The 24,855-nt window shown below is 43.6% G+C and overlaps 1 protein-coding gene across 1 annotated transcript in view; it reads left to right on the forward strand.

The window, feature by feature from the left end:
* SMOC1 (SPARC related modular calcium binding 1) overlaps window positions 1-24,855 on the forward strand; it is a 109,007-nt gene that overhangs the window by 56,865 nt on the left and 27,287 nt on the right. The window contains exons 15-16 of the mRNA XM_033190827.1: window positions 12,280-12,336; window positions 14,267-14,347. Of these exons, the coding sequence (XP_033046718.1) occupies window positions 12,280-12,336; window positions 14,267-14,347 (138 nt within the window). The remainder of the gene's footprint in view (window positions 1-12,279; window positions 12,337-14,266; window positions 14,348-24,855) is intronic.

Genomic DNA, 24,855 nt, shown 5'->3' on the forward strand with positions numbered 1-24,855 from the left:
CATCTCAGGAAATGTTGAGGTGGCCTAGCATTCCATCCTCCTCCGGGTCTGATTCAGGGCAGGCTCTTGAGGGACTTTTGCAAACAGATACGGTTGTCTCCTTACGATGCCCAGAATGAGTCGTCTCCACTTCCACACTGAGCCTCAGACTCACATGTGGAGAGGGATGGTGGCTCTGGCATAAATGTGGTCCCTTCAAAGCAAGAACCTTCCAGCACTTCTACCAAGCTGAAGTTTATCTCCATGTATTTTTCTTTTTTTTTTTTTTTTTGTTCTTTTTTTTTTTTTGAGAGGGAGTCTCGCTCTGTCGCCCAGGCTGGAGTGCAGTGGCCGGATTTCAGCTCACTGCAAGCTCCGTCTCCCGGGTTTACGCCATTCTCCTGCCTCAGCCTCCCGAGTAGCTGGGACTACAGGCGCCCGCCACGTCGCCCAGCTAGTTTTTTGTATTTTTTAGTAGAGACGGGGTTTCACCAGGTTAGCCGGGATGGTCTCGATCTCCTGACCTTGTGATCCTCCCGTCTCGGCCTCCCAAAGTGCTGGGATTACAGGCTTGAGCCACCGCCCCCGGCCATGTATTTTTCAAAGATGGACAATGGCAGTCTGAAAGAATATGAGGGAGGGTCACCAGTGATGGACATGGTTTGGGGAGAGCCCAAGAATTGAAGGGGACTTGGGATTGTTAAAGAGTCCTTCCACATCTCAGGATGGGGGAAGTGGTTTCTTTTTTCCTCATTCTCCAAGGCTTCTCAGTCTCAGAGACCCCAAGAGATGCCATTAATACAGATTCCTCCTCTGGCCCCTTTTAGACATTTGCTTTTGAAGGACCTGGAAGAGAAAGCTCTTTGTATGTGGCCAGAATAAACTCATTGTACACCCAAACAATTAACTCCTCAATGGACTTGCCAGCCCCTTGAAAGGCCTGGCCCTGCGTCCCTGGACCTCTTGGGCTCTATTCAGTCCCTTAAGCACACCAATGTTTTTGGGTTTTTGTTTTATTTTGTTTGTTATTCTGAAAAGTCTTTCCCTGAGAATAGTCCGAGCGGATCAACATTGTCCTCAGCCCGCATTTATCTCTCCTCGCCAGCGAATGTCAATCAGGAATCAAAAAGCCAAACAGAGGAGGCTTTGAACGGTGTCATCGGGGGTCGAAGTGACTTCCAGCTGTCTGTGCGTGGGCCAGGCCTTCTCCCAGGGCAAGGAATTGTGCTGTCACACAAACCCACTGTCTGTATAGGCTCACAGAGCCCATGCGGGGGCTGCAACTTTCTGGGGCTGCACCTGCAAGGACAAGGCGTGACTGGCGGTTGGGGAGTCTCCAGAGGCCAAATGCCAGGGCTCTGGGACCAGACAGTTTCCAAAGCTGCTTGCTGCCTCTGGGACCTTGATCAAATCACTTACTTGCATTGTTACTCAATTCTCATTTTATCTGCCTGGCTTCTCCCTCCGCCCTGGCTAGTGGTAAGAATAGATGAGGAAAGCTACCTGCCAGGAACTGAGTGTTGCAAAATGTGATAATACTATTATTACTGTTGCTCTTGACATCCTCCATGAGAATTCTTTCAGTTTGCCTTATTTATTTGTTTGTTTTCATGTTTCCAAATTTGCCTTTTTTCTCCCTCCCTGTAAGAAAAAGGATAATCTTTGAATTGGCTTTTTTTTTTTTTTTCAGTGTTTATCCTCTTCTTCTAAATCTGAAAGATTATTATAGTATTAAAGAGAAATACTCTCTGAGGTCCAAAAGAATCGCGAAGAATATGCACCAAACATCATCACATGGATATACAGATTCAGATATATTTTTCTTTAAAACAGATGGAAGAATCTTCCCCCAAATTAAGGACCACTCAATCTAGCTGCTGCTGCCTGATGATTTATTTGTGATGACTTGGGCACACCTCCCTTTTTTTTTTTTTTTTAATTATTATACTTTAAGTTCTAGGGTACATGTGCATAACGTGCAGGTTTGTTACATATGTATACTTGTGCCATGTTGGTGTGCTGCACCCATCATCTCGTCAGCACCCATCAATTCGTCATTTATATCAGGTATAACTCCCAATGCAATCCCTCCCCCCTCCCCCCTCCCCATGATAGGCCCCGATGTGTGATGTTCCCCTTCCCGAGTCCAAGTGATCTCATTGTTCAGTTCCCACCTATGAGTGAGAACATGTGGTGTTTGGTTTTCTGTTCTTGTGATAGTTTGCTAAGAATGATGGTTTCCAGCTGCATCCATGTCCCTACAAAGGATGCAAACTCATCCTTTTTTATGGCTGCATAATATTCCATGGTATATATGTGCCACATTTTCTTAATCCAGTCTGTCACAGATGGACATTTGGGTTGATTCCAAGTCTTTGCTATTGTGAATAGTGCTTCAATAAACATACGTGTGCATGTGTCTTTATAGCAGTATGATTTATAATTCTTTCAGTATATACCCAGTAGTGGGATGGCTGGGTCATATGGTACATCTAGTTCTAGATCCTTGAGGAATCGCCATACTGTTTTCCATAATGGTTGAACTAGTTTACAATCCCACCAACAGTGTACAAGTATTCCTATTTCTCCACATCCTCTCCAGCACCTGTTGTTTCCTGACTTTTTAATGATTGCCGTTCTAACTGGTGTGAGATGGTATCTCATTGTGGTTTTGATTTGCATTTCTCTGATGGCCAGTGATGATGAGCATTTTTTCATGTGTCTGTTGGCTGTATGAATGTCTTCTTTTGAGAAATGTCTGTTCATATCCTTTGCCCACTTTTTGATGGGATTGTTTGTTTTTTTCTTGTAAATTTGTTTGAGTTCTTTGTAGGTTCTGGATATCAGCCCTTTGTCAGATGAGTAGATTGCAAAAATTTTCTCCCATTCTGTAGGTCGCCTGATCACTCTGATGGTAGTTTCTTTTGCTGTGCAGAAGCTCTTTAGTTTAATTTGATCCATTTGTCAATTTTGGCTTTTGCTGCCGTTGCTTTTGGTGTTTTAGACATGAAGTCCTTGCCCATGCCTATGTCCTGAATGGTACTACCTAGGTTTCTTCTAGGGTTTTTATGGTATTAGGTCTAACATTTAAGTCTCTAATCCATCTTGAATTATTTTCGTATAAGGAGTAAGGAAAGGATCCAGTTTCAGCTTTCTACTTATGGCTAGCCAATTTTCCCAGCACCGTTTATTAAATAGGGAATCCTTTCCCCATTTCTTGTTCCTCTCAGGTTTGTCAAAGATCAGATGGCTGTAGATGTGTGGTATTATTTCTGAGGACTCTGTTCTGTTCCATTGGTCTATATCTCTGTTTTGGTACCAGTACCATGCTGTTTTGGTTACTGTAGCCTTGTAGTATAGTTTGAAGTCAGGTAGCGTGATGCCTCCAGCTTTGTTCTTTTGACTTAGGATTGTCTTGGCAATGCGGGCTCTTTTTTGGTTCCATATGAACTTTAAAGCCGTTTTTTCCAATTCTGTGAAGAAAGTCATTGGTAGCTTGATGGGGATGGCATTGAATCTATAAATCACCTTGGGCAGTATGGCCATTTTCACGATATTGATTCTTCCTATCCATGAGCATGGTATGTTCTTCCATTTGTTTGTGTCCTCTTTGATTTCACTGAGCAGTGGTTTGTAGTTCTCCTTGAAGAGGTCCTTTACATCCCTTGTAAGTTGGATTCCTAGTTATTTTATTCTCTTTGAAGCAATTGTGAATGGAAGTTCATTCATGATTTGGCTCTCTGTTTGTCTGCTACTGGTGTATAAGAATGCTTGTGATTTTTGCACATTATTTGTATCCTGAGACTTTGCTGAAGTTGCTTATCAGCTTAAGGAGATTTTGGCTGAGACAATGGGGTTTTCTAAATAGATAATCATGTCATCTGCAAACAGGGACAATTTGACTTCTTCTTTTCCTAACTGGATACCCTTGATTTCTTTCTCTTGCCTGATTGCCCTAGCCAGAACTTCCAACACTATGTTGAATAGGAGTGGTGAGAGAGGGCATCCCTGTCTTGTGCCAGTTTTCAAAGGGAATTTTTCCAGTTTTTGCCCATTCAGTATATTTAGCTGTGGGTTTGTCATAAATATCTTATTATTTGAGGTACGTTCCATCAATACCAAATTTATTGAGAGTTTTTAGCATGAAGGGCTGTTGAATTTTGTCAAAAGCCTTTTCTACATCTATTGAGATAATCATGTGGTTCTTGTCTTTGATTCTGTTTATATGCTGGATTACGTTTATTGATTTGCGAATGTTGAACCAGCCTTGCATCCCAGGGATGAAGCCCACTTGGTCATGGTGGATAAGCTTTTTGATGTGCTGCTGAATCCGGTTTGCCAGTATTTTATTGAGGATTTTTGCATCGATGTTCATCAGGGATATTGGTCTAAAATTTTCTTTTTTTGTTGTGTCTCTGCCAGGCTTTGGTATCAGGATGATGTTGGCCTCATAAAAAGAGTTAGGGAGGATTCCCTCTTTTTCTATTGATTGGAACAGTTTCAGAAGGAATGGCACCAGCTCCTCCTTGTACCTCTGTTAGAATTCAGCTGTGAATCCATCTGGTCCTGGACTTTTTTTGGTTGGTAGGTTATTAATTATTGCCTCAATTTCAGAGCCTGCTACTGGTCTATTCAGGGATTCAACTTCTTCCTGGTTTAGTCTTGGAAGAGTGTAAGTGTCCAGAAAATTATCCATTTCTTCTAGATTTTCTAGTTGATTTGCGTAGAGGTGTTTATAGTATTCTCTGATGGTCGTTTGTATTTCTGTGGGGTCCGTGGTGATATCCCCTTTATCATTTTTTATTGCGTCTATTTGATTCTTCTCTCTTTTCTTCTTTATTAGTCTTGCTAGCGGTCTGTCAATCTTGTTGATTTTTTCAAAAAACCAACTCCTGGATTCATTGATTTTTTGGAGGGTTTTTTGTGTCTCTATCTCCTTCAGTTCTTCTCTGATCTTAGTTATTTCTTGCCTTCTGCTAGCTTTTGAATGTGTTTGCTCTTGCTTCTCTGTTCTTTTAATTGTGATGTTAGAGTGTCAATTTTAGACCTTTCCAGCTTTCTCTTGTGGGCATTTAGTGCTATAAATTTCCCTCTACACACTGCTTTAAATGTGTCCCAGAGATTCTGGTATGTTGTATCTTTGTTCTCATTGGTTTCAAAGAACATCTTTATTTCTGCCTTCATTTCCTTATGTACCCAGTAGTCATTCAGGAGCAGGTTGTTCAGTTTCCATGTAGTTGAGCAGTTTTGATTGAGTTTCTTAGTCCTGAGTTCTAGTTTGATTGCACTGTGGTCTGAGAGACAGTTTGTTATAATTTCTGTTCTTTTACATTTGCTAAGGAGTGCTTTACTTCCAATTACGTGGTCAATTTTGGAATAAGTGCGATGTGGTGCTGAGAAGAATGTATATTCTGTTGATTTGGGGTGGAGAGTTCTATAGATGTCTATTAGGTCCGCTTGGTGCAGAGATGAGTTCAATTCCTGGATATCCTTGTTAACTTTCTGTCTCGTTGATCTGTCTAATGTTGACAGGGGAGTGTTGAAGTCTCCCATTATTATTGTATAGGAGTCTAAGTCTCTTTGTAAGTCTCTAAGGACTTGCTTTATGAATTTGGGTGCTCCTGTATTGGTGCATATATATTTAGGATAGTTAGCTCTTCCTGTTGAATTGATCCCTTTACCATTATGTAATGGCCTTCTTTGTCTCTTTTGATCTTTGATAGTTTAAAGTCTATTTTATCAGAGACTAGGATTGCAACCCCTGCTTTTTTTTTGTTTTCCATTTGCTTGGTAGATCTTCCTCCATCCCTTTATTTTGAGCCTATGTATGTCTCTGCATGTGAGATGGGTCTCCTGAATACAGCAGACTGATGGGTCTTGACTCTTTATCCAGTTTGCCAGTCTGTGTCTTTTAATTGGAGCATTTAGTCCATTAACATTTAAGGTTAATATTGTTATGTGTGAACTTGATCCTGCCATTATGATATTAACTGGTTATTTTGCTCGTTAGTTGATGCAGTTTCTTCCTAGCCTCGATGGTCTTTACATTTTGGCATGTTTTTGCAATGGCTGGTACCGGTTGTTCCTTTCCATGTTTAGGGCTTCCTTCAGGTCTCTTGTAAGGCAGGCCTGGTGGTGACAAAATCTCTAAGCATTTGCTTATCTGTAAAGGATTTTATTTCTCCTTCATTTATGAACTTAGTTTGGCTGGATATGAAATTCTGGGTTTAAAATTATTTTCTTTAAGAATGTTGAATATTGGCCCCCACTCTCTTCTGGCTTGTAGAGTTTCTGCCGAGAGATCTGCTGTTAGTCTGATGGGCTTCCCTTTGTGGGTAACCCGACCTTTCTCTCTGGCTGCCCTTAAGATTTTTTCCTTCATTTCAACTTTGGTAAATCTGGCAATTATGTGTCTTGGAGTTGCTCTTCTGGAGGAGTATCTTTGTGGCGTTCTCTGTATTTCCTGAATTTGAATGTTGGCCTGCCCTACTAGGTTGGGGAAGTTCTCCTGGATGATATCCTGAAGAGTGTTTTCCAACTTGGTTCCATTTTCCCCCTCACTTTCAGGCACCCCAACCAGACGTAGATTTGGTCTTTTTACATAATCCCATACTTCTTGCAGACTTTGTTCATTTCTTTTTCTTCTTTTTTCTTTTGGTTTCTCTTCTCACTTCATTTCATTCATTTGATCCTCAATCGCTGATACTCTTTCTTCCAGTTGATCAAGTCGGTTACTGAAGCTTGTGCATTTGTCACGTATTTCTCGTGTCATGGTTTTCATCTCTGTCATTTCGTTTATGACCTTCTCTGCATTAATTAGTCTAGCTGTCAATTCTTCCACTCTTTTCAAGATTTTCCGTTTCTTTCTTTGGCTGGGTATAATTCCTCCTTTAGCTCTGAGAATTTGATGGACTGAAGCTTCTTCTCTCATCTCGTCAAAGTCATTCTCTGACCAGCTTTGATCCATTGCTGGCGATGGGCTGCGCTCCTTTGCAGGGGGAGATGCACTCTTATTTTTAATTTCCAGCTTTTCTGCCCTGCTTTTCCCCATCTTTGTGGTTTTATCTGCCTCTGGTCTTTGATGATGGTGATGTACTGATGGGGTTTTTGTATAGGTGTCCTCCTGTTTGATAGTTTTCCTTCTAACAGTCAGGACCCTCAGCTGTAGGTCTGTTGGAGATTGCTTGAGGTCCACTCCAGACCCTGTTTGCCTGGGTATCAGCAGCAGAGGTTGCAGAAGATAGAATATTGCTGAACAGAGAGTGTACCTGTCTGATTCTTACTTTGGAAGCTTCCTCTCAGGGGTGTACTCCACCCTGTGAGGTGTGGGGTGTCAGACTGCCCCTAGTGGGGGATGTCTCCCAGTTAGGCTACTCAGGGGTCAGGGACCCACTTGAGCAGGCAGTCTGTCCGTTCTCAGATCTCAACCTCCGTGTTGGGAGATCCACTGCTCTCTTCAAAGCTGTCAGACAGAGTCGTTTTGTCTGCACAGGTTTCTGCTGCTTTTTTTGTTGTTGTTGTTTAGCTGTGCCCTGTCCCCAGAGGTGGAGTCTACAGAGACAGGCAGGTTTCCTTGAGCTGCTGTGAGCTCCACCCAGCTCGAGCTTCCCAGCGGCTTTGTTTACCTACTTAAGCCTCAGCAATGGCGGGCGCCCCTCCCCCAGCCTCGCTGCTGCCTTGCAGTTAGATCATAGACTGCTGTGCTAGCAATGAGGGAGGCTCCGTGGCCGTGGGACCCTCCCGGCCAGGTGTGGGTATAATCTCCTGGTGTGCCCGTTTGCTTAAAGCGCAGTATTGGGATGGGAGTTACCCGATTTTCCAGGTGTTGTGTGTCTCAGTTCCCCTGGCTAGGAAAAGGGATTCCCTTCCCCCTTGCGCTTCCCAGGTGAGGCGATGCCTCGCCCTGCTTCAGCTCTCGCTGGTCAGGCTGCAGCAGCTGACCAGCACCGATGGTCCGGCACTCCCTAGTGAGATGACCCCAGTACCTCAGTTGAAAATGCAGAAATCACCGGTCTTCTGTGTCGCTCGCGCTGGGAGTTGGAGACTGGAGCTGTTCCTATTCGGCCATCTTGCTCCGCCCCCCTCCCTTTTTGTTTTAATAGCTTTATTGAAGTATAGTTTACGTACCATAAAATTCACTCATTGTAAATGTACAACCCAATGAGTTTAATAAATTGATAGTGTTGCACAACTGTCACCAGAGAACATCTCCATCACCCCCAAAAGCAACCTTGAACCCATTCACAGGTATTTTCTACTCCTACCTGTAGCCCTAGGCACCCCCGGATCTGTTTTCTGTGTCTATAGATTTAGCCTTACTAGATATTTCATATAAATGGAATCATGTGGTATTTACATCTGGAGTTTTACACTTAGCATAATGTCTTTGAGATTCTTCATGTATATTGTCACATGTATTAGTTATTCATTCCTTTTTAATTGCTGAATAGTATTATGCCATATGAATATATCACAATTTATCTATTCACCAGTTAACAGACATTTGGATTGTTTTCATTTTGAAGCTTTTTTTGTTTGTTTTTTGAGACGGAGTCTCACTCTGTCACCCAGGCTGGAGTGCAGTGGCCGAATCTCAGCTCACTGCAAGCTCCGCCTCCCAGGTTCACACCATTCTTCTGCCTCAGCCTCCCAAGTAGCTGGGACTACAGATGCCCGCCACCTTACCGGGCTAGTTTTTTGTATTTTTTAGTAGAGACGGGGTTTCACCATGTTAGCCAGGATGGTCTCGATCTCCTGACCTCGTGATCCGCCCGTCTCGGCCTCCCAAAGTGCTGGGATTACAGGCTTGAACCACTGCACCTGGCCTTCATTTTGAAGATTTAATGAATAATGCTGCAATGACTATTTCTATACATGTCTTTGTGTGGACATGTTTTTATTCTCCCAGATGGGTTTTAGGAATGAAATTTTGGGGTTGAAAAGTTTATGTTTAGCTTTTTAAAGAGACTGTCAAACTCCTTTCCAAAGTGGATGCCCAGTTGTACATTTTCACCAGCAATGAACAAGGGTTCCATTTCCTCCACATCCTTACCAACACTTAGTATTGTCTATCTTTTTATTTTAGCCATTCTAGTGGCTGTTTGGAAGTATCTTGTTATGGTTTTAATTTGTGCCTTCTTAATGATTAATGATGTTGGGTATCTTCTCATGCATTTATTAGCCATCTGTATCTCTTCTTTGGTGAAATGTCTGTTAAAGTATATTGTCCATATTTAAATAAGGTTGCTTGTTATTGAGTTGTAAAGTTTACCTTATTTTCAATTTAAAAACTTTGATAGGATTTTAATTTTGTAAACCCAATTTTAAAAGTAAGCAGTTGAATAAGATGGTTTGCACTCATGGAATTATAGATACCCTTTAGTAGGCCTTTAAAGTGTTTTATACCTACACAAAAAAGTGTCCCTTTTGTGGGCAAGTATCCTTCAGTTTCAGAAGAGGATATTGCTATCCAGAGAAGTAGAAGGAGGGGCTCAACTTATCCAGAGTGTTAGATGTATTCAATGTAAACTGTTAAATATAAAGGGGGAATTGGAGTGTGACTCCCCTTGAGACTGGGAGGCAGGAGCACACATAGAAACTTTGCTCTCTCCCCAGGACCCAGTGTGAGGCCTGGTGTTGCTCCAGGGCTTGCCTGGAAGCAGAACTGATGTAGACCTTGGATCTAGGCCTTGGACTTGTGTTTGGTGGGAGAGGTGCTCTTATTTGCTGGGTCAGAAGCCAGGAGCCCAGTGCCCGGAGATGATGGTTAGAGGGTGCTGTTCGCTTTGGCTTGGCTTCCCAGCCTTTGAGAATGCTGGATTTCACAGGTGGTTCCTGGCAGCAGGACACCTTGTCTTTTCTCACTTCATAAAGATTTCCATTTAGGACCTCCCTGTGGCAGACCAGCTGTATCTCTTCACCCTCAGTGACCCTACCCTGCAGGAAGATTCCTTCCCTGCACGTGGCTTTACACCTCATGGGCTTCTCTGACTGCATCTGGGAAATCTGTGGAACTCCTTGACCTGCAAAAGGGCAAAGCTTCCCCAGAAAACTTTCTTTGCCCTCCTTGAGTGCAGACCTTCTTTGCTGATGGCTGGGCCAGATGGGCAGTCCAAGATTTTCATCTGGATGATGGGAGAAATAAACAGAATGTTTTCAGTTATCTTGCTCCAGAGAAGAGATACAGTTCTTGTGATATGGGAGGATTTTAATACCTACATTGAGTATTAAAATATTACATAAGCCATATGCACTTGAGTTCTCACTATCATCCCTCTTGGAATGTTTGATTTTTCACTTTCCCTTTGTTAGCCTGTAAGACTCCTAAAATGAAGCCACCCTGTGTGGAAGGGCTGAGCACACTGTGCTGGACTATTTAGACTATGAACTCTGTATCCGGCAGGCACAACCAAATGTGCACTGCAGCTGCCAAAAGACTCAATTCAGTGGCTCATTGAATTCAATGGAAAGAGGTGTTAATAGAGTCAGGGGAAGTGATGCTATTAAAAAAATGACATTGTGTGGCTCTCTTCTGTGTTTATTCTCCCTCAATGACTTCCAGATCAAACTCACACAGTTTGGCATCAAAAGATGCCTGTTTTGGACTCCAGTTTGAGGCAAATAACATATCCAGCATAGATACTCTTCTCTTCCTGCTACATCTCATTTCTTGGGATGATTGTCAGATAATTCAGGATCACTTTGGCCCCTGCAAGAGTTGGGTCTTGGTGTCAGTATATGAGAATAATAGCAGGGTTAAGTGTCACACGACTCTCAGCTCAGCTGCTGGCCTCAGCCTCTAGCAAGGGTTAGAGTCTCCATAGCTCTTGAATCTTAAGCTCCCAAGGGTGAGATGTTGATGGAAAAAAAGAGATCAGGATTCTGTATTCTCTCTCCTTCCTCCAATAAGATGCAGGAAAGTCAGCCAAAGGTACTGAGAGCTCCAAATGGTAGAGGGTTGTTATTATTGATGATCTGACTGGCATCACAGAGACTATCTGAGAATGTGCATTCTGCATAAATAGTTAATGCTCAGAGAATATAGTGTTCCATCCTAAAAGACCTCTAAGGGGCCTTGAGAAGAGAGGGATGGTGTAACCATCAAACCACCTGAGACAACAGTGCTCTCCTTCCCTCCCCACATGGAGAGAAATCTCTTAAACTATGTATCCTTAAGAGGGACAAAGATACCCTCTCCCAGCCTTCTCTAAGAGGGTAAAATTATTTCTTAGGGGATGAAAAACACTTACTCATTTTACATATGAAGTAAAAATACATATACAGTTTATTTGCATTACTAAAATTTCATTAGGGAGATGATTCGGAAAAAATTACCTTAAAATGCTCCTTAGATGAGTAATAATGGAAAAAAGGTTGAGAAACATGGCTCTAAGTTAAGGTTTTCGGGGGCCTGATGAAAGAACTCAGAGTCCTGGAAGGTAAATAAACAAAGTCTGCACTCACTCCTGACCTGCAGAGGTTCTTGCTGTGCAGAGAGGACTGCCAACACTATTAGAATGATAAGCATTAGGACTTTGTTACTGGGAGCTCCCTGCTCCAATCATCTATGTTAGAAATTTCAAAGCAAGTGTAGGGTGATTTCTGCAAAGTCCCATGTCCTCTCCCATTTTGCTTGCCCTTCCTCTTATTGGGAATTGGGGTGTTTGCTCTTTCACAGTTAGAAGTATTCTAATGATTCCTGATTCTCTTCAATTCAGTGTGCTGGAGAGATAGTGGTTCTTCCTGCCTTCTTATCTTTTTTAGGTGAGAGTGGAGAAACAGCGAGGAGATTGGAAGGGAATAGCACACAGGTCTCTTGTTTTCCTTGAACTCTTTAATCAGGGCCACTGAGCTGGTAGCTTTAGGGCAGGAAAGGAGCTGGGGACACCAGAATTTGATGCCATAAGGATTGCCAACCTTATCCTAACATGCTTGGCCATAACTCAGGGCTGAGGGAGAGATACTGCCTCCCAGTTTTCCTGTGGGAACAAGGGCCAGCAGAGTCATACTGGTATCCTCAGATTTGTGAGAAATGGTTCCCCAAAGCCATGAAGCTTTAGCGCCTCTCGTCCATGCCTTGGGGTGGTGAACACAAACCTGGATTTGTTTTGCTCTTTTGTCTCTCTGTGGTTCTCTTTTCCTTCTTGCCCTTTTCTTCTTTTGTTTCTTTATCTTTGGTCTCTTCACTGGGACTTGGCCGGGCCTTGTACAAACCCCAACCATTCAACAGTGCTGGAGAGTAGATAGTATTTACCTCAATAATGGTAGTCTCCTTTCGATTCTTTTTAACCCTCAATTCAGATGACGGATCTAAGCCGACACCCACGATGGAGACCCAGCCGGTGTTCGATGGAGATGGTAAGCTCTTGCATTACTTTGGATGTTCATTCTCCCGCTCATTTTCAGGTTTGGGAAAGGTCTTAACGCTGGATGTTTGTTTAAGTTTTATTATTATTATTTTCTTTTTTAATTTCAATTTTTCCCAGTGTAAGCTGGGTTGTTTTAACCTTTTTAAAAAATGCAAATCCTCCCAGGAGCTGGTACACTCTCCACTTCTGGAAGGGCCCTCTGTTCTCTCAGGCTTCCTGCCTGTCTCCTGGTGTCCAACAATAATACAGCCTGGACAGACCCTTGGAGCTGCCAAGACCCAGGAATCACAGCTGAGAAAGATAGGCCGGCAGTGTCCCTTCAGTAAATTAATTGGCACTTACAAGTGTCCACTCTGTGTCTGGCACTGTGTGAGCCCCTCTGGGGGATGAAAAGGAGGTTTGGAGATGTAAACCTTTGCTCTCAAGACAGCTGCAACTCTTAGAGTGCTTTATGTGTTAAATTACGTGGTCTCCGTTCTTATCGTCATAGACATTTACAGAAGAAAGAGATCACCATGGTCTGGGAAAAGCTTTCGTGAAGAGCCAGGACTTGAGCTGGATCTTGAAAGTGGAGGGGAGGAGTCTGGGTGTTCCAAGCAAGGGGCTGGCATGGACAAGAGGGGAATGAGGTAGGGATGGGATACAGTGAGGAAAGTCGCAGGAAGGAGATTGGCCAGTGGGACTGATTTGTGTAGGTTGTAGGGACGTTGAGAGTTGAGGCAGGACATTTTGGGGAAGAGAAATTCTAGGTCAAGAGAAATTGTGGCTGGTGGCAAAAGAGAGGCTGGAAGTCTCTGGAGGCATAGAGAGAGGATAGGAGTGTGGGGTGCAGAAAGTTTAAGTTGGAGGTGCTCAGGGCCTGTACTCTTCAGTGTACTGTACTGAGTACTCCATATTCACCTGATGAGGAACTGGAAGTTTGGCAGAGTAAAGTCTCTAAAATATGACAATAAGATTGGGATTTTAGTGCAATATGTAGCAAACCTTGAGCAGCTCCTATCTAAGCGTATCCAGTCCAGGATCATGAGACTGGACAGAGAGACAGAAGAATAAAAAGAAATCATGCCACGGGTTCACACTGTGGCTATGAATGTCCCTAGCACAAGCTCAGCTCTGAGGAGGATTGAAATGTACAACATCCTTTACAATCAGCTCACTTATGGGAAGGTTTGTATGCTCATGTCTAAAAGTTTAGATGTAGATGTCTCTGTGATCCACAAAGGTCCTGGATCATTGACAAGTCTGGGACCCTGGGGGTTCAGGTGAGGGATAGAGACTGTCTCATCTTGGGAGACCTCCCCAGTACCCTCATTGAAGGTCACTCCACAGTATACTCAGGGTCACTTAAGATTCCCAGCTGTCCACTGAGTGACCAAGTCCTGGAGAGCCTGGAGGCACCCTGGCACTCTCTGGATGGAGGAATCCAGCCTCTGCACATGAGAAGCCATTAGAAAGGGGATTGAAGCATACATGAGATGCACTCCTTTCTTCCCCATCTGGAGCAGTCTCGGCTCAGCCGTTTCCTCTAGAATGGTCTCTGTGGTTTGTTTGGCGTTCGTTTGTTGATTTATCCCCTTTAAATCTTCTCCCAGGGAAGCAGCTGAGAGGGACTTGGCTTGGCCCATGTTCCTTACCTCCTGGGATAATATTTTTATTCCTGGATGGAGTGCTCAGCACCTCTGCATTCTGACCACTCTGCTTCCCAGCAGAGGATGCCCTGATCAGCTCTTATGAGCTGTTGGGGAGAGGAGCTTCCGTTGTGAGGAAGGAAGGGGAACTGGGAGGAGTGGATGTGGGAGAGAGCTGAAGCCTCAATGCCTCAGACTTTGAAAAATGGCTATTAAGAAGTCTGAGGTTACACTTCCACTCACATGGTCTCTTTGCCCAGACTTTTTCTCTCTCTTCTTCCCCACCCCTAGAAATCACAGCTCCAACTCTATGGATTAAACACTTGGTGATCAAGGACTCCAAACTGAACAACACCAACATAAGAAATTCAGGTAAATAACCTTCCTTGGATTATATACGTACCCAATCCATCCTTCTTTGCCCCATGGTTCTGTGACTTCTTATTGTGTGGATTTGGGAAAGTCATTTAATCTGCCTGGTTGTCAATTTCTATAGCTATAAAATAAAGAGATTGGATGTGTTAATCCCTTCCAACTTTAATTTTACTCAGTTATCATCTCAGGGATCATCTTTCTTAGGTCGTCGATCCTCTTAACAATTTTTTTGACTATATATTGTAATATTTTGATTAACTTTCCATATGCCATGCAGAGGAATTTGAAAGAAGAATGACTGGACATAAAGAAGTTGGACTTCAAGCCTGGAGGGAGTCGATTCTGTGTGTTTTAGGCTCTAAATAGCTGCTTACAGTCATGTCTTCTCTGGTCTGATCTTCTCTGGTCTGATCTTTTAGGGGGTCTTGTGAGTGGTCAAGTTTGAGCACTGGCCAAACCCCTTGTAGAAAGGTGATAATTTTTGAAGGGTGATCATATTTGTAGGATTATTTTGTAGACTCTATTTAATATCAGTAAAGACCAGAGTCAGTAAAGTCCATTTACTATCAATAAAGACTAAATGTTCATCAACAGGAAAATGTGTTCACAAGCCAAATCTGTATCTCTATCAAGGAGGATCATCTTTTCAACCAAAGACTTCATTATGAGAAATACCATTCTATGTAATTTATGCCTGGTTGTTGAATTTAGCCATATCATCTTTTCCTTGTAGGTGGCAAGACTATGGATAAAAGATATATGACTTTGAACCAGCAGGCAGAATTTTACATGATCATCAATTAATGAGTGTCCTGTCATTGGTCCCCTTTAAGTTGACCTGTTCACCAGCTCTGTCCTAATGGTGGCAATGTGGCATTAGAATGCAAGGAATGATATAGACCAGGAGGTGAATTCAAATGCCATCAGTTGAGTTCCTCTGTGACTTGGGCTTGTCAGTGCCTTTTCATGTGTCTGTTCACTGATAAAAGTTGGAGATATGGGATGGTGGAGTGAAAGGAGACTGTGAACTCCCTTGAGTCAGTCTTTGACAGAAGAGTGCAGTGGTTAAAGCACAGGCTTTGAAATTAGTGAAACCTGGGTTCATATTCTAGCTCCAACATTTAGTGACCCCAGTCAAGTTATATAATTTCTTTGAGCCTCAATTCTCATTTGTAAAATGGGATCACAATCTCTCCCTCAAAGGACTATGGTTAAAAGTTGACTAAGTTAGTGTCTATATGGCACTCAATTGATGCCTGGTTAACTGATAAATTGTAAGTACATGTATTTATTATTATCATTGTTATTGGTATGAATAATGGGAATAGTAATGATGGTGCTTATTTTGAAAATTCTTCAATCAGAAAGAATTTATGATTGTCACCTGAAGCAAAGGCATCTATTAGGCTTCTTCTTAGGACCCCCTCCATTCCCCTTTCCCTGTTAGGCAAATATAAATCAAATAGAAGTGACTTTGGTGCCTGTAGTGCCTGATGGTGGAAGTAACATTTGCAACTGGTCTCGTAGTCCCTGAGGCCCTGAAAGGTCTGCAAGGCCCCCATGAGTTAATTCTCATTCTGTGACCAAATGGAAGATATCAAGGTGAGCTCTCTGAGTTGTAATATACAGCACTTTTTTACCTGAAACACTCATTTGGCATTTAATAGTTGCTTCTTTGAATTTCTTTTTCACTTACCCATGCATTTGATTGCTTTGGGGAATGATGGAGGAGAAAAGATCATCATCATTATCAGTAAAATTAGAATAGCACTGCCATAATAACTACTTTGTGTCAGATCCTGTGGAACTTTACATTTGTCATCTCACTTGAGCTTCACCATAACCCTTTGAGATAGCTATTATTCTTGTCTTCATCTTGCAGATGAAGAGTCAGAGGCTGAGACAGAGGAAGTAACTTGTCCTGAGTCACAGCTAGGGAGTGGTTGGGCTGGAGAAAACTAGTTATCCTTGGAAATAGAATGTCTGTCTTCTTTGGTTGTATTCTATGCATGTAGTAAAGTGGTGAGGTCGAAGTCAGTTGATAATCTTTGCTTCTGCTGAAGTTCTTCTGCTTTCATTCCTACTCTCCATTTGGATGAGAATAGGGTCATGTTGAGAAAAGGATTCTGGGCAGGTCCATCCACCTTCCTTTTCCTGGGGTGGCCTGGCCACCTTTATTTTTCTCTGGCTGACCCCAGTTATATCTGTAAGGTTAGTGTATATGATAGGATAGTTGGGAGAGACCTAACAGTTCCCTGGGAGAAACTGAGATCAGGGATAACTGTTAGAGATTGATGACTTAGGAATCTCCTACTAAACTGGGACTTTTTCCATCATGATCAACTGGTAATATTAACTGAATGCCTATCAATCTCTTTGATATAATTATATATTAAATATATGGTGCCACAAAGACCTGTAACAGGGGTTGTCAAATGGTCACTTGCCTGTTTTTGAAAATAAAGTTGGGTTGGATCACAGCCACAGCCATATATTTGTGTAGTGTCTGTGAACATTTTCATCTAAATAGTAGAGTGGAATAGTTGTGACAGGCCCTGTATGGCCTGCAAAGCCTAAAATATTTATCATCTGAACCTTTATAGAAAAGCTTTCTGGCTTCTGGCATATATGATTGAAATAGAAGCATTTGGATGGGAGTGTGTGTATGGGGATGTCTGGGGATGTCTTACTTAAGTTTTCTGGCCCCTCTCATAGACCAGGCAGGAGGATGCTTCCTGACATGCCCAGGTAAGCCTGCATCAGCACAGGAGCTCTGAGGCAGCTCACAAGGCTCTTCACCATCTCACACAAACCTTTTCCAAGCTTTAATGTCCAGGTCTGGTGTATGCTGCCACGAACGGGTTGCCAAAAAAGCATCTTGAGGTTTGGCTTTCTTAGGCATGGTTTATCTCCACTACACAACTGGTTCCACTGGGCAGCTAAAGTTTTGCATGTAGTGGAGATAAACCATGTAATGGCAAAATCATGGACTTTGGTGTCAGACAAACCTATAACCTGGTTTCCACTGCTAGCTTCCCACTGAGAGGCTTAGTGAGCTTGGGAAAGTTAATTAACTTCCCTGAGTCTTGATTTCCTTATATGTAAAACAAAGTTTTAGTGCCTTGCAGGATTTTTTTGTGAGGACTCAAGAGCATCTGTATAATGCCTGACACATAGTAGGTACACCATAAATGATTTTTTAAACCCGACAAAACACTGGTGACTCTTGGTGGAATATCTTTATGGCTTCTGCTAGCCACTTGTCACATGTTATCATATTTGGTTTAATGAGAAGTCAAATATACCTTAATGATAACTTATATCTGGATATTTGGCTCTAGTAGGGACTGAACCTCTTGGCCAAACACCTGAGAAAGTTTTTCATTGAGTTTGATGGACTATCCTGGGTTCAGGTGTGCTTCAGCCTGCATTCCCCCGGGGAGGTTGCCATGGGACTCCGTAAAGCCCATTGGGTTGAGAGCTCTTCTTCTCAGCTGTCTCTCAGAGGCAAAAAGGCTATCCCAGTTTCTTTTACACCCCACACATCCTTTTTTCACATTCAGACCCTGTGACGCCAGGTTTGTTTTCTGGCCTGGGGACTGTTGACATTGGAAAGGTTCCACTGGGCAGCTGAAGTTTTGCAATAACATGACACATATGCCTGCAGACTCTCCTAGTCTCCTTCTCTGCTCCTGGAAGTGTTGGCTCTTGTTTTTAAGGCTTTGTCATGTGTTCACTATGGTCAGTGTCACCTTTTGAGTACTTGGCAGATTCAGCATTGACAGATTTGCTTCTTTGCTCTTCTCTTCAGTTCTCACCTCCATTGAACCTCTCCTCCATTGCATCTCCAGCGCACCAGGAATTCCTTTCGCATTCAGGAAGACAATGTACCTGGCCAGCTAATAACCTAGAACTCGAGAGCCTTATCTTCCCATAAATGAATGTTGGATGGAGCCTCTATTCTCCTTTTATAAGGAAATATGAACTCTGGCTAAGTTTTTTTTTTTTTAAATCAGGGGTTGGTTACCAAGGCATTTCTTAATATACCTGGTGTTTAAAATATTTTTTTACCATCTACGTATTACAGATGATAAAGATATGAAATAAGTGACAAGAATTAGGTTTCATCTAATTCTTCATCTCATCTTCTCATGTTTCTAATTTGACTATGTGCAGGCACTTTCCTATGTCTCTGATTTACATCTTTGTTTCTATATGAAAAACTTCCACCCTTTCTCCTCTGGGCAAGTATAATCTCTCAGGAAATATGGTCATGCAGCTCTTCTCTGTGCAGCATAGTTATGTTCCCAAGGCCCACCACTCATTTCCTTCTGCCCTGGGGGCTTGACTCTGTGGCCTCAAGTGGAGTGGAGTGGTGTGACTTCCCTCTTTGTTTTGTCGTCTCTTTCTTTCCTTTGTCCCTGTTTTTTTCCAGTTAACTTCTTCCATGATCTGATCAAGGACTTCAAGGAGGCCCTAGACCCTGGCCCTGTGAGTTAAATCCAAAAGGGCCATGCCTTTCCTCCCCTGCCTCTTAGACCCACAGCGCTTCCTTTTCTACATCATTGAAGGGAGCAGCTCATGGTGACTCTGCTCCCTGGAGACACAGCCATCAGCACAGACACAAGGTGGAAATGCATTTCTTTTAAGTTTTACCATGAAAGTGACACCCTGGCCTCCTCGTGCGTGACTGTGACTGTGTTTGCTCAAGTCACCTGTCACAGGTAAGCTGTTCACAGTGTCAGAGTGCTGCTCTTCTAGGCCTGCTTCAGGCCCCTTGACCATGTCTTGGATTGCTCCTTCCTCACCCAGGAAGTTCCTGCTGGGATAGCTGCTATGACTGGGACTTGGGGTCACTGAGGCATCTGCACCCCCTGGCTGGATTCCTCCACCCCCCAAGCCAGCACTCTTGGCCCGCCTAGAAACCGCTGACTGATGTAATGACTTGAGGCCTGGAAAAATAAACAGCTCACAGGGAAACCAGCGGTAGCCATTGTAAGCAAATACCCCACGGCCACCTGGAATCTCGCACATGACGTGATTGGAAGGAAGAATGAGTAATCCACTAACGTTAGCAGCCGAGGATGGGTCTGGGCTTGTGTGCATTTAAAATATCTATATAAAAACACACACTGGATATTTATTTCCATAACTGGCCTTCTGGATGTCTGCCCATCTCTCTGATGCAGGTGCCTTGGTCAATCATGGCCAGTAGAATTGAGCTGGGGATGGGGGATGGGTGGTCATCCCTATGGCTTTCTCCATGGCAACAAAGGCCTTGTTCTTTCTTAAAATTTCCCTTTGCAGAGAGAAGCAATAAACACACTTGGAGGCCCCAGGGAGCCTAGCCGCACAGTCAATTTTTACCTTGTTTTAAAATTAGCTTTCCTGGTTGCCTTGCTCCTTCGCCCCACGTTGTCTGCTTGGAACACAAAGGTGTGGGAGGGTGAAGGGATGTGCTGCAGGACCCAGCACTGGGACGATGTGCTGCACCAGCAAGGGTTCTGTTTCTGTTTCTGGAGGTGAGTGTGTCTGCTTTTTAATGTTTGATAGCAAAACTACGTGCCCTGGTATTTTCTTTTGGCCTCTGCTGCTAAGACACTGAAATTAAAGATCTTGCCCAGGTATTGTCATTGGCTCATTCCAATTTTCTGGAAGTCAACCTCAGTCTCTGCTTAGATCTGAGGGTCCTTGTTCTGTGTTTATTTGTAAAGGGGCTTTGGAAGTAGATGGGGTCTACATCTCATAAACACACTCACACATGCAACACTCATGTTTTGCAGAGAGTGAAGTTGTGATACTTTATTTTGATAAACTTAAATAGCTCTTTCATCTTCCATCTTTGTCTGTGCCTTCTCCTCCCTTTCTGTCTAAATTTTTATTTGCTAGAACTTGCTCTTGAAAGTACAGAGACTGTCAGGTTAAGGCCAATGAAAGTACAGAGACTGTCAGGTTAAGGCCAATGGAGTTACTGAGAAAAACTGGAAAAAAGGCAGCTTGCTATCTCTCAGTACTTGTCGTTGCAAAAATACTGTGAGGTATTTCATATTCTTTTTGGTGGAAGGGTCATGTCTGCTCACTCAATGCTATGAGTCAATAGAGATGGGAACTTTTCTAAAATTTGAGCGGATGCGAGTCAGTGATGCCTTGGGGGAAAAGTTAAAAAGAAAAATGCCTGCATGCTATATTGGGACAATCCATCCTGGATGAAATATCCTCTGTAGAATTTCGATCTTGTTCTTCCCTGCCCCGTAGGAACTCAGTCTCTGTGTGGGAAGGAAGCGGTCACCACTTCAGACCATGGTGAGACATGCATGACCATTTTGGGTTACACAGAGAGAAACTATTTAGACAGGCTGGTTGGTTTGTAATTTTCCCTTACACCTCCTCACCCATGACACTTCATCCCAGCAGCACGCCCTACTTACAGTGCCAACTGTAAACATCCCTGTGACGAGGTGCCCTCGGCCAATGTTGGGGATATGGGGTGGATGGTGTTACTTTTGTGCTGAAGATGGGATCTCCAAGAACACAGCAGGTTAGGTGTGGCTCACAGGCTACATAGCAGGGTTGTGGAAAGAGGTATGAGGTACAAGGGAGAACCTGAGAGCACCGAACGGCCTTCCCTTTAATCCAGCCCCTTCCTGGTGCTCAGAGTTCCACTGGGACTTGGGAAGCTAAGTTTGGATCTGGCCCCTGAGTCATGGGGAAGTGCACATGATTTTGTCTAATTGTAAGACTGTGGGCCATTAGAGTGAGAAGGGCCTGAGAGTCATCTAGCATTGCCACTTAATTTTAAATGAGAAAACAGGAGCCCAGACTTGCTAAGGGCTTTGTTCAAGGTCATAGATCCATCAAGAACTATCATGTGCTGAGGCCTCTGTTTGACTCTGAGGGGTCAAAGGATGAAATACAAGGAACATTTAAGGCAGGAGCTGACCATTGGGCAGTGGTGCACCAAAGGGATGGGGGGTGATGGTGAGGTCCACCCCAGTGGGGAGGAGTATTTTATCACTGACATTGTTTCGAATTGCTGGCATAGTGATTATAAAAAGCAGATAAACTGTTAGCTATATGTGCTTTTTTTTTTTTTTTTTAAATTTACCTGCAGACCTAATACCCCTTTATTGCCTGCCCCTGGAGCATACTGCTCCATTACCTTTGCCGTTGGTCAGCTACTGGAGTCCTGTTAAGGAGACTGGTCATTCATAGGGATACGGCAGGAAGACCATGTTTACCCCACACTGCTACCTTAGACCAGCTAATAGGAATAGTAGCTACCATTTAGCAACTTACTATGCCACCAGGTTTAATGTTTTTCACATATGATTGCATTTAATCTTCACAATGACCATATGAGACATGTGCAAGAGTTACCTTATTTTACATGTAAGGAACCTGGAATTTTGAGAACTTTAACTGGCTAAGGTCACAGAGCGAACAAGGGGTAGAGCCTGAATCATTGACCACAAAGCCCATGCTCTTGACTGCCTATTTTGCCTCTATTCCAACTGTTGCTGACTTCAGAACCTTCTGACATGCCAGACCCTTGGATAGGAGTGTGCAGGAGGAGTGATAGGCACTTACTACTGCTTTCAGCCTTGCCAAGGAAGCCCAAGTGTTCCCTCACGTCCTATCTCTAGTTCCCTCTGACTGCCCTGAAGTCTCTCTGGCATGTGGGAGCAGTCCTCCAATTGAGCTTTTAGACCATTCTCACATCTCCATTTGGGCTGGAGCTGCAGACAGTTCTCTTGGCCAGTGAGTTAATCAGAAGGGTGCTCCCTCCAGGGGGTTCTCCCAGGTCCCTTTGTAGGTTACAATTGAGGGATGATGTTATGTTGTTTGCTTTCTTTTGCTGCCTATTCTGTGGGGGAAAGGACTTTTTAGCTTAAAGGAGATGGAAAAACTCATGTCAACAGAAGTGTGACTTTAATTTGTGCAAATTCTGTTTCTGTTCTCTCCATACCCACCCTCTACCTGATACAAACCTGAGCACAATTTCAGAGGCTGACTGTTCTGTTTGCCAGTGACATTTGCTTTTTTCTTGCCCTGGTAGGGCCTTTCCTTTTCTGGGTCAGTTGTCTGCCCTGTGTTTGGAAAGGAGCTCTGAGCAATGGTTCTGTGGGCTCCCCCCTTCTTCAGGGGCTCCCAGAGCCCCTGCATAACTCTAAGTCACATAAATGTTGAGAAATTGGGAATTGGCAATGATCAAGTGCCACAGAGTGGTGTGCGTGATGGAAAGCCAAGGTAGCAGGGCAGAGTCGGCCCAGCAAATGGTACTTGGAAAAATGATCCTCTGGGGGCCACTTAGCCCATCCTGTGAAAAAGTGCAAAGTCCACAAATAAGAAAAATAACCTGTTCACATAGTTGGCTTGAAACCATAGGTGCTAAAACCCCATGTGGCTAAATGAACAGCAAGGGACTGCTCAGTGATGTCCCATAAATCACTGAGTCCAGCAGCCCTTCCCCGGGGCACAGCATCTTGTCCCTGTGCTAGCCCTTCTGAAACAGCAAAGTCAGTTCCTTACAACCTGGTCCTATCTTTCGCTCTTTTACTCCTGCAGTGCCTTCCTCTGCCAAATTCTCAGCCACCCGACAGTTCTGGAATGCTCCCGACACCACACTCTCACATGCTCACATGCTGACCTAGAGAATCCTGAGGCTGGAGCCATGCGGTTTCGTATGCCTCTGGAATTTCATATTGTAATTTAGAAAGGTTGTTTTCAACCCACAGTTTGATATTTTGGGTTATCTTTCAGCATTTCATTCATTTTTGATAAGAGAATAGGTGGGTGTGAAGTATTTGAAGGGGTTTCAGGGTCACTGTAGGTGACACAATGCTAATTTTTTCTTTAATATTCTTGGCTCAGTGGGACAACTCCTTTTGCAATGAAACCTGAGTAAGTGCCTCTCATTTTTCAGTCTGGGTAACATTTTAATTGATTTTTCCCCTAAGAAAATCCAGTGCTTGATGGTCTGAGGGTTGTGTGTTGCATTTCCCAGGATGTGTCAAAGGGATAGATATTCTTTTTGCAGCCTCTCCACAGAGGCTCATCCCCATGGTTTATTCAACAGTGGGCAGCCCTGTCTCTGAAGTGTCAGACTAGAATTCTGTGGGAGGGGTGACATAATGGGGACTCAAGCAATAGAAGGGTTCTTGGACCAAGTACCCTTTATGAATTTTGTACACCAGAGGTTCCATGGCTCTCCTATAGCTACCAGAGGTGGGTGTGGTGAAGGCTCAGGAAGGATGTGCAGAGTCCTAGTTTCCAGGAACTTGCATCCAGTGAAATCAGGGCACCGAGGACAAGGGGCCCATGAGGGCAGATCCTGCACAAAGGCCACACTGCTTCTAGCCTTGTTCTGGGCGGGGCCTCAGGGAAAGCTTCAGGGACGGAGGATGGCCTTGAATGAGGGTAGGCTAAGATCTCATGGTTTATTCTTTCTGCTTGCTATGTCTTAGAGCATTTTTCTGGCCTCTCCAGCACCTGACATGTTGCCAGCACCCAGTACATATACAACCAGTAACATCCTGGGTGATAACCTGGGTCTACAAGGTCCCAGTCCTTTTTTGTGTCCTCTTCCTGGGCCCTAATCTTATTTGCTACTCAGGATCCTGCTTTAGGTCCTCCTCTCTCAGGACGATGCCTGTTTACTCTTTCTGTAGTCTAAGGAACTCCCTGTCCGGATGGCCAGAGTAGATACCTTGGTTATCAATCAGCCTCCACTGGGAGAGCCTCTGGTTCTTTTTCTGGGAGGACCGCATCATTCAACAAGCATCTTCCCAGTCCACGTTTTTGTGGCTTGTGACTCTTTTTCAGTTCTTCTGCATATGGTTCTCTGTAAGATTAGCCTTTTTTCTTGCACTCATTTTTCAGATGGACTTTACAATGCTTCATGTCATAGGTCAATTTGGCTAGGCCATCCTGCCCGGTTGTTTGGTCAAACACTTACCTAGATATTGGTGTGAAGGTATTTTGTGGATGTGGTCAACATTTACAGTCAATTGACTTTAAATAAAACAGATTCCCCTTCATAATGTGGGTGGGTCCCATCCAATCAGTGGAAGGGCTTAAGAGCAAAGACTGAGGTTTCCCCAAAAAGAAGGAATTCTGCCTCCAGACTGTAACATGGAAATCCTGCTTGAGTTTCCAGTCTGCTAACCTGACCTATTGATTTTGGACTCAAGACTGCCCCATCACTCTTACCTGAATTTCTAGCCTACTGGCCTGCCCAACACATTTTAGACTTGCCAGCCCCTATAATTACATAGCCAATTCCTTAAAATATCACTTTCTCTCTCTTTATGTATATGTGTGTGTATCTATAATCTATAGATATCAAGCGCTTGTCCCTGTGCTAGCCCTTCCAAAACAAATAGATACATAGATATGCACACACACACCTGTCTCTATTTTCCATTGGTTCTCTTTCTCTTCAGAACCCTGAGTGACACAGACTTTCTCTGTCTACCATCTTCTCTCTCCACCCATCTCCCCCTTTA

The sequence above is a fragment of the Trachypithecus francoisi genome, unplaced genomic scaffold (assembly GCF_009764315.1).
Source record: "Trachypithecus francoisi isolate TF-2019V2 unplaced genomic scaffold, Tfra_2.0 Lachesis_group3, whole genome shotgun sequence".
Taxonomy (NCBI): domain Eukaryota; kingdom Metazoa; phylum Chordata; class Mammalia; order Primates; family Cercopithecidae; genus Trachypithecus; species Trachypithecus francoisi.